The sequence below is a fragment of the Tetrahymena thermophila genome (genome assembly GCF_000189635.1).
Source record: "Tetrahymena thermophila SB210 genomic scaffold scf_8254788, whole genome shotgun sequence".
Classification (NCBI taxonomy): Eukaryota; Ciliophora; class Oligohymenophorea; order Hymenostomatida; family Tetrahymenidae; genus Tetrahymena; species Tetrahymena thermophila.
Genome location: NW_002476544.1, coordinates 610,311 through 620,419, shown reverse-complemented (window position 1 = coordinate 620,419; position 10,109 = coordinate 610,311). Strand labels below are relative to the sequence as shown.

The following is a 10,109-nucleotide window of genomic DNA, read 5'->3' as shown; positions in this document are numbered from 1 at the left end:
TCATTTATAGCTTTTATCATATAATTTTAGATATTATTTATATAAATCATCTCCTAATCCATTTTGTTTACCTACATTTTAAAGAATCGGTTCAACAATTATTTTAATCAATTTATCTGAGGCATCATTAGAGTCAATATTAAAGCCTTCGCATTTTCCATTAGTAAACTCAGAAATTTCTTCAAAATTACTTTTTGCTCTTTCATCCAAATAGAAGCTATGTATAGGAATATTAGTATCTTTGAGTTTTTACATTTCTTTTTTGTAGTCAGTTATCTCTGAATATTTTGTTGTTTTCCAATAGCTTTCTCCTCCGTATTTTTCTCTATAAGATTAAATAGAAGACATGCTTTTTGAAGGAGCATCTGCAAGTATAATTATTGCTGCTATTTCTTAATTTTAATTTTCTTAATTTGCATGTTAAAGGCCTATTTCAACTGCTTCTTCATAATCTTATCCTCCTTTAGGCTCTACTGTTTCTAAAAATTAGCATAAATTATTAGCTTTTGATTCCCATGGAGAAGCTTGTAGAACACCTTCTTTTTGATCGTAATCCCTATAAACTGCAAATTACAGCTAGAAACAATCCTCTGGTATATTTATTTTAGTATTTTTGATAATTAAACAAGATCTTTCGAATATTTCACTTACTGTTGTTTTAGCTTTATTTAATAAAGGTCCCATAGATGCTGTGCCATCAATTAAACAAAGAATGCGAATTACATTTGGTATATCATTTGTACCTTTATTTTTGTTTGCTAAAAACACTTTGATAAATGCTTCATTTTGGTCTAACATAGCCGATACAAATTTTTATCCCTCATAATGATCTTTCTTTATTTTTTCAATAAATTTATTTTTGTTATCATATTCTTAATCCTCTCTTTTTTTACGATATTCATTTAGTTTTTAGTAGAAGTTATCACTATCTCTCATATCATTAAGTGCTTTTTCATATCCAGGTCCTATAATCTTTTACAGATCTTAATCTAAAAGAACAAAACTATAAGATCCAGTTTATCCCTACCTAGCACTTCTGCCAATAATTTAAACCTCTTAAGATTTTTTACTTGAATAAAATGTTAAAATAACATGTACTCCTCCACCATTTAAGACTTTTTAATCAAAACAGTTAAAATCGGTTCCATATCCAAATGAAGCAGTTAGGAGTGTAACTTACCCAGAAATAGTAGCTTTCTTAATTAATTCTTCTTTTTTATCAATATTAGTTGATACTTCTTCTGTAATAATTTTAATATCCATCTTAATATCTGCCATTTAAGGAGATTAGTAGAAATTATTTAGTTTTTGTTTTGAGTCAAAGAAAACTAAAACAGATCTTAGATTTTTGTCAGAACAGTTTCTGTTTAGATTTTTATCAATTTCTTGTCTAATAACCTTAAAATAATTATCTTCATTTTCAACATGCATATCGCTTTTCTCATCAAATTTATGGTAATTTCCTCCAAAAACACTTGGAATATAAGTAAATTTTGTTATATTGTATATTTTTTAAACTATTTTTGTTTCTGATTCACTCAAAGTATCTAATGTACCTGTTACTCCAACAATACAATCAAATTTAAATGGAATTTCAGAATAGGAAAAGCTGCCACATTTTATGCTAATAAATGTATTTTATTTTACTTTACTTTCAGTTACTCTATTTTATTCTTATTCATAAAAATAAGCAAATAATGTTTTGTATCCATAATTTATATCAAACGATATGTCATCTTATTCTAAATAACCTATTTATCGCTTTTAAACTATATATTTATGCTCGAAATTTTTAGAATCTGATATCATGTCTTTTATAGATTCATCGATTATACCATTCAAATTTTTAAATTTGTTAATGCACTATTTGTAACACTCAGTTTCTTTTACTTGCTTAAGAGAAAGATGGTTGTTCCTTTATTTCCATATAAATTGAGCAAGATTTAGAATGCCTTAGTCTTATAAACGTGCAATGGGATTATAAAGTTTACCATAAAAATCTTATGAAAAGAAAACATCTACCTCATCAATCAATAGGATTTTTGGTTTTCTTTTTATATCTTTGTCATTACCTTAACTTCTTTCAGGAAAACCATTAGAAATGTAATTAACTACTAAATCACAAATTTATTAATTTTCATTTATAATTTCTTCACATATTTTATTAAATATACCATATTTAATATTAGGGGTGACTCCAAATGTGTTAAATAATGATAGAAAATTATTATAATTACGTTGACTAAGATACTCAGTTTAGCAAGCACAGTAAACATCTATATCATATAAAGCGAATATGATAGAAGCAACAGCTAATATTATTGATTTGCCCTCTCCAATACCTAGTTATACTAAATTATTATAAAAATTGTCTTTAATATATCCTATCCCTAACAAACAGAATATAGAAATAACTTATCCTGAATGAGGCTTGAATAAATAGTTGTTTTTATTTATAAATAAGCTACTTCTTTTTCTTTGAAGTATTATGTATTCAAAAGAGTCCATAATGCAAATATATGTGCAATCAAAGATGGTAATTTTTATCTCAAATTATCATTCCAATTAATTTTTCCATCTTTAATTTCTACTTTTTTATTTGTCTTCATTTTAGCATTAGTCACCAGCTATTCTATAATCTAATTATATTATTATTCATTTTTCACTACTAAGACTAAATTTTAAAAAACTATTTCTTAGTACTCTTTTTCAAATTAATCATATAGCTCTTTGAGTTTTTTTTTATCTATTTCATCACCTCTTATGTGCTCAATTACATAATTAATACCATGCTTTTATGTACTTTCATTAAAAATTTAAATTAAAACTCCTTAAATTTATTATACTTCCTCGCATTTAGCTTTTATTTTTTCATCATTTTCAAAATGCTTATTATATTCTAACAGTTTAATGGCTTTTTTTACTCCATCTAAAGGTTTACCATTTTCCATATCTTCATAAAATTTACTAAGTATAGATTAAAATTCTTCATAAACTAACTTTCTCATCCTATCTCCAAAACTATTTAAAATTTTTTACATTTTGCATTCTTCCAAAAATACTTTTTTCCTTTCTAAATCTTCACACGACTTTAGTTCGTTAAATTAATTTTCGAAGATTTACATTCTCTACTCGTTTGGTAACTTAAAAGTATCAAATTAATCTTTAAATATTTATTTTAATTCTTAAGGTAATGAGTTTATTAAAGCTTCAACTTTTATGACTTGTTGAGATTATTGACTTGAATCTGAAGATTAATAATTTAATATTAGTTGTCTTACTTTTCCAACGAGTATCTGCTATAAATTTGTATAGCACACTGTATATTTAAGATTTCGGGTAGAAATCTTACTTAGCTTTTCTAAAATTTATTTTGGAGGATGAAATACAAAATCTTTTTCTTCATCATAATTAATTGCTGTTATTTCTTCTACTTTTTTTTCGAGATCACTCTATAACTAATTTAATTTTTCTTTATTAACATTATCTTTACTATAACTAATTAATAAGGATTAAATTTAGAAAATATATTCTCTCTTTTCTTCAACTTCAAAAAAGTCAGATTACTTTAAAAGCACGGTAATACTTCCTAAAAATTATGAAATCTTTTTATCAATTTCTGAAATGATTCTTTCTATTTCCTAATCAATAGCTTCCAAAAAATTTTTTTCTAAATATTCTTTAAAAGAAGACTTTGATTTTTTAATTAGTTCTATATTTTCAATTATCATCATGATAATATCTTTATCTATTTAATTTCCAAGTGATAATGCATCTAATTTAGCCTATTCTAACAAAGTTTCAGTTTGATATTACAGTTATGCCTTTATCTAATTCATAGCTTTCTAATTTACAGGATTATCATTGAGTTACATTAACTCAGTTTTAACTGCAACAAAATCCTTTTTTTCTATTGCTTGTAATATTTTTTTGTAATTATCTTTGAATTCATCATTCAAAGCATTTTGCATAGACAAGCAGAGATTAAAAAACTTATTTTCTCCAAACTAATTATCAGAGTGGCTTAATAGTTTAGAAATATTAATATACTTTGCTTATTTTTATTTATTGATTGTAGGTTAACTCATATCATGACTCAATTCTATGTAATACTATTACATTCTATTTTTTAAATCTTCAATCAATTATTTTGGTTGAATCAACTAGCTGATTTTTTCATATTTTTATAAGCTTATCGTTTCTTTAATAAGACTTGCTAATTATAAAGCACTCTAAGTTTTCTATTTTTCATTTTATTCATTTAAATCTATAATGGTTTCGTAGTGATTGACAATTTGTTAATTTTTGGACTCTTTTTAAAATGCTAGAAATTCTTTCAATTATCCCAATAAAGTATTAGCATCATCTCTTGTCCAAATATTTTAGGAGGCAGCACTAATATAATTAAGATAATCTTCAATTTTACTTCCATCTAGCCTTATAAATAAGTCTTCCTTAACATCTCTTTAACTAGTAGTTGCATTTATAAATTCTTTTACTTAAGTAAAAACTGCTTATACTGATTCTTTAAACATAGAGCAGGCCTTGACTCTTAACTCAGTTAATATAGGATTATATTCTTCAAAAAATTTGAATGCTTCCAATTCTTTTATCAATTCAGAAGCTACTGAGAAATTTCCATAACTCCTTTAGCTTAAATCTATTTCTCTCAGTTTTTAAATTATTTCAAATTAAGAATAGTTCAAAAGTTTTTATGATATATGCTCTTTAGTTTAATCATAAGCTCCATTATATTGAGTACATTTTAATAGATTTAAACAATGGTCAATTTTTTAGAAGTCTACTTTCTTCTTATCATACTAGAAATCACTCAAAAGTTACAATACATCTCTTTTAATTTATTGCCTTAATTCCTAGATAGTTTTGTGGTAGATATCAGCAGTTCTTCTCTCTATCCCTTTTATTTTTCTAAATTACTCCATCTCATTCATATAATCTTTTAATTAAAGAAATGCCTAATCTGGTTATTTTTTAAGAATCTCTTCAATCTTTTTGCTAATTTTTAAAAATTTTTCAAACAAATTTTCAAAAAGATTGTTTTTTTGAATTTTAACATAATCCATATTAATAAGTTAATCAAGTAGTAAATTTTTTTCAGCTTTTTCGATAACTAAAATTTATTCATTTATAATGTTAATATCTTCGCCATTTAGCGATTATAATTTCAAAATTTTATTTACGTCTTAAACTGCTTGGTCTATACTCATTTTAAATTAATATTTGACTTTTTCTAATTGATTGTTAATTGGCTAATTATCTAAATGATATTTAAATTGCTTCATATATTGAGTTATTTTACAAATTGTTTGAGCTAGATCATCAAAATTTTTGTTTTTTAATGCTAAAATACTATTAGAAAAAACATCTTCAATTTATTTTGATATCTTCTAACACACTTCATTATATTACTACTTTACTTCTGGAAAATATTCAGAAATCAGCTTAATGTTATCTAGATTAACTAATACTGGAGTTTAAATGATGTTTTCTTAGTCAAAAACTTGAGCCAATTTTTTAACCACAAGCTTTAATTCATCAATTAATTCGTTAGCAGTGCTAAAATTAGCACTTAAATGATTGTTTCTTAAGCTTTGTATTTTTGAAAACTTTTAAAAAAATTCTTGATATTCCTTTAAATAATTTGTATCTAATTTTTTGTTGTTTTATATTTATTAATTTAGCTACTCAGTAACATTTTCATAATCTTTTTTGACAGCTTCCTAAATATAATTTACACAATCCTCATAAACTTTTTTTGTAGATTCTAAATTTAAGATGTCTATTAAAAATTTTAGTTCGTCTAACTTAAAATTAATTAATTCATACTCACTTCTACTTAGTGCAGAAATGATAATTTATTTTGTTTTAAAAATATAGTTTGTAATTGCAGAATAAGAATTATTTGTTATAGAAAATTTGAAAACTTAACTAGGATCTTAAATTCCTTCCTGTTTCATTAGGTTATTTAAAATTTCTGTTGGATTTCCTTTAAGAGGATCTATTATGTTACGTGATTTCTTAGTTTTCTCAATCATGTCATCAATTAGAATAACAAAAGCTTCATCAGATTTTTCTTCTGTAATCTAATCAATAATATTCTTAATATTGATTAATTCAGAATTAATATTATAATCTTTAGGATATTTTGAAAATAGATAAGATAAAGAACTTAATTTATCTTAAATATTGTCAACAAATCCTATCAATATGTGAGCTAATTGTTTAATACCTTAACCTATATCACCCTAACCCTCGAAACTTAGCAATATTATAGGCCTCACACTCCTACATTTTTTGATTACTTTAACAATTCCTAAACCATTTGCTATATCTACTTCTGGCCCTGAAATATCATCAAAACCAGGTGAATCACATAAAATTATTGAATCACTTGAAGCCATATTAAGGTCTTTAAATTTAATATTTACAGGTGTAATAAAACGGGTCTCAGAGGTAGCTGCTGAAAATCCTACTTTTATTTTTTAAAGAGTCTTATTCTTTATTTTAACAGGAACTATTTAATTATTAAAAACTCCCTCTTGTATTTAGATTTTTTGTTCAGCCATCTCTGAGCCAGCTAAAAAATGAATAGTTGTTGATTTTCCTACTCCTGTTACACCTAAAAATATAATAATATCTTATCCTTCTACAACTTGTGCAGCCTTATCTACTTCATGAATCAACCTTTTCATTTCATTAATATTTAAAGGTCTTACCTTTTTAATAAGCATATCTGTTTCATCAATAATACCTTTAAAATTATCTTGATCTATGTTTTATTAAATATTTTGTAAATGTAAGCTTATTTCTGGAGTTATTTAATCTTCAATAATTAAACGCTTTTCTATTTTTTCTTTCTAAGTCAAAAGTTACGAGTTTCCTGGATCAGTTTGAGGAGTATCTACTTATTTATAAATATTTAAACAAATTTCTATCATTTCAAGTAAGTATTTTTCGCTGCTCTCAGGGATTAAAGAAATATCTTTTCTTAAATCACTTAATTTATACTATTTTATTACATCAAAAGGCTGATTTTAAGGGAGATCAGAATTTTGAAATTCATTTTCCTTTAGTTTTATATGACTATTATTTGAATTTTTAGGCTAAGGTTATTCTATTTGGTTTTCATTACTCTTATTATTTAATAATATTTAGATTCTTTGTGCTTCTTTTAGCTTTTAAAGTCTTATTTTGGATATATTGGCATTTTTTAGCAAATTTTGATTTTGAAAATTTTCAATTTAATAAAGTTTAACTTTGGATTAAATTAAGCTTTCGTCTTCTAAATCTAGTTTTTATTATAATACTTTCAATTTTTCTTCAGATTACTATTATTTAACTTAATTTTAATAAAGTTTTACTTAGGATTAAATTTAGCTTTCATCTTCTAAATCTAGTTTTTAAGGTAATACATTCAATTTTTCTTCAAATTATTATAATTAAACTTAATTTTAATAAAGTTTTATCTAGGATTAAATTTAGCTTTCATCTTCTAAATCTAGTTCTTATAGTAAATCATTCAACTATTTTTTTAATAATTATTGTTAACTTTAATTTTAGTTGAGTTTAACTTAGGATTAAATGTAGCTTTCATCTTCTAAATTTAGTTCTTAAGGTAATACATTCAATTCTACATCAAACTATTATTATTTAACTTAATTTTAATCAAGTAGAATTTATCCTTCCAATTCTAGCAATGCCTTGTATTTTACTTGTGCTTCATTTAACTTATTAAGTCTTATTTTAGATCCATAAGCCATATTTATCTAATTTCTACTAATTTATCTTTAAATTAGATATGAAAAATCTTCTATTTCTTCTGTTATTAGTTTTGCATCAGTTAGCTCTAACTCATTAAGAAGCTCATTTAATTAACTTTCAAGTTGTTATTATAATTTTTAATTTTTTAAAATTTCAGTTTTCAATTTATTTTTTAATTCTTATGCAAATTTTTCAGCTTATTCCACAAGAGTATCTTTTATTTAAAGTAGATTATTTTGTTGATTTTTCTTTTGAAATATTTCTATATCATCTTGTGTTCCTTAAATCTAAGATTAAATTAAGCTCTCACATTCTAAATCTAGTTCTAATTTGCTTTCAAGTTACTCTCGAATTTTTTATGTAGCAACTTGAGTACTAATTAAAGAAGGAATAACTTCTTACAAGTTTTCTTTCTGTATTTACATTTAAGGTTTTTAAAAATATGACCTGCTTTACTATGAGCTTTTTTATTTTATGCCTAAGATATCTTAATGGTTTTTATCCTCATTACCTTCATTATTTATCTTTGTTTCTTCATAATTACTATCTTCTGAAATCATTTTTATTTGTTTTTAACTTGTTTTTTGATTTATTTTTTTTACCAATTTTTAATTTAAAAACAAAATTGAATATATTTTTATGATTTTTAATGATGAATTAATTATCTTTAAATTAATAAAATAAAATCCTATAATTTCCAAAAAATTTTAATATTTCATACAAAGTAATTAAATTTTATTCTATTAATAAATATAAGCAAGTATGTATAAAGTATTTTTAATCCTAGATAATATAATGTAGCTGGAAGATTTACATACATACATACCTCTCAATTGTTGCATCGAATGAATGAATTTATTTAACTTTTATATAGTGAGAAGAGACAAAGTAAATTATTATTTATTTTCAAACTATGAAGTGATATCCAATAATGAAAATTACGAATAAATAAATAAATATTTAATTAAGGATATCAATTTTCTTTAAGAGATAAAAATTTTAGATTGAAAAGTTAAAATCTTACATGAAATACAAATTTCAACTAAAATTTGAAAGGAAAAATAAATTATTAGAAATTATATTCTTGTTGTAAAAAAATTTTTGATTCTAAAAATAATTAAAATATCAAAAAAGTGAGATACGTGATCAATCAAAAATATAATAATCATACGATATAGATAATTTCCCAATTTAAGCACAGAATCAATTTATTCTTTGCTTCTCGATATTTTTTGAGGAATTACAACATATTTAGAAATAATTATGACATTTTAGCTATCAATTAATATTATTTCATAAATGTTGCTTATGTCCATTGAAGCCTGAGAGAAGATGCAAGTAAAATAAGATTTATATAAGTTGGTAATATTTTATTTAAAGGTTCATAATTTCTTGATAAGAAATGTTCATACAAATGTTTAAGGAATGATACAAAATAAAACACTTTTATTTTTTTTAATCAATAATAATTATTTGCAAAATTAATTTATAATTTAAAATTCAATTAATAATAATCAAACAAAAAAATTCAGTCAAGTAACTAATTCATAAAAAAATTTGTGATATTCTTAATCATTAACCCCTCAAGAATCAATTAATTTTAATTATTTATTTTTTGTGTAGAGAATGATAAAAAATATGAATAAAAGCCATATTTTATTTAAATTAAGCTAGCTAACATATTTTAGTTAAAAATGAAAAAAGAGATTTTAAAATTTTCTTGTTATTATAAATATTATAATTAATTAATTAATTTTTATAAATTGTTTGAATTTTACCATTATTCATTTGAATGCCTTGGTTGAAAATTTATTTCAAGTAGAACTTCTTAATGATTGTAATATTTGATAAAAATAATTTTTAAGCCAATAAACGACAGTAGTGAATTCTAATAAATATAGATAAAATATTATTTATGCTTTAATATACTTAGAAATTAAGAATAACTATTTTAAATTAATTTGACATATATTAAAGAATTTTAGCAACTTCAATTATTGCATTTGAACTAACAGGAATACTATATTTTAAATTTATGTTAATTGATTAACATATGTTTATAAAAAATGAAATTTAAGGGATATCTTTAATAATAAAAGCACTTTATTTTGGAGTATTTGCATTCTAATAGAATTATTTTATGATAGACATCTAATTTTTGTGTTTATTTTTTGCAATTTAACATATTTATATAGATATTCATAACTATAAAATAGACTAAAAATTTTGAAAAATTCATTTTTTGAACTAATTTCACTTGGATACTAAATTTTCTGCTTGAAATAAAACCTTTTAAGACTATCTTCAATATAACTTTAAACTAAAAA

General features: G+C 23.1%; 1 protein-coding gene across 1 annotated transcript; it reads right to left on the bottom strand. All coding sequences in view use genetic code 6, as the record gives it.

Moving 5' to 3' along the window:
* TTHERM_00263630 (helicase carboxy-terminal domain protein) lies at nt 1-8,342 on the bottom strand (the record flags this gene model as incomplete). Its single annotated transcript, XM_001009112.2, has 2 exons — nt 1-2,430; nt 2,592-8,342. The coding sequence occupies 2 exons, from the start codon at nt 8,340-8,342 to the stop codon at nt 1-3; spliced, it is 8,181 nt and encodes a 2,726-aa protein (XP_001009112.2).
* Nucleotides 8,343-10,109: the final 1,767 nt, after the last annotated feature.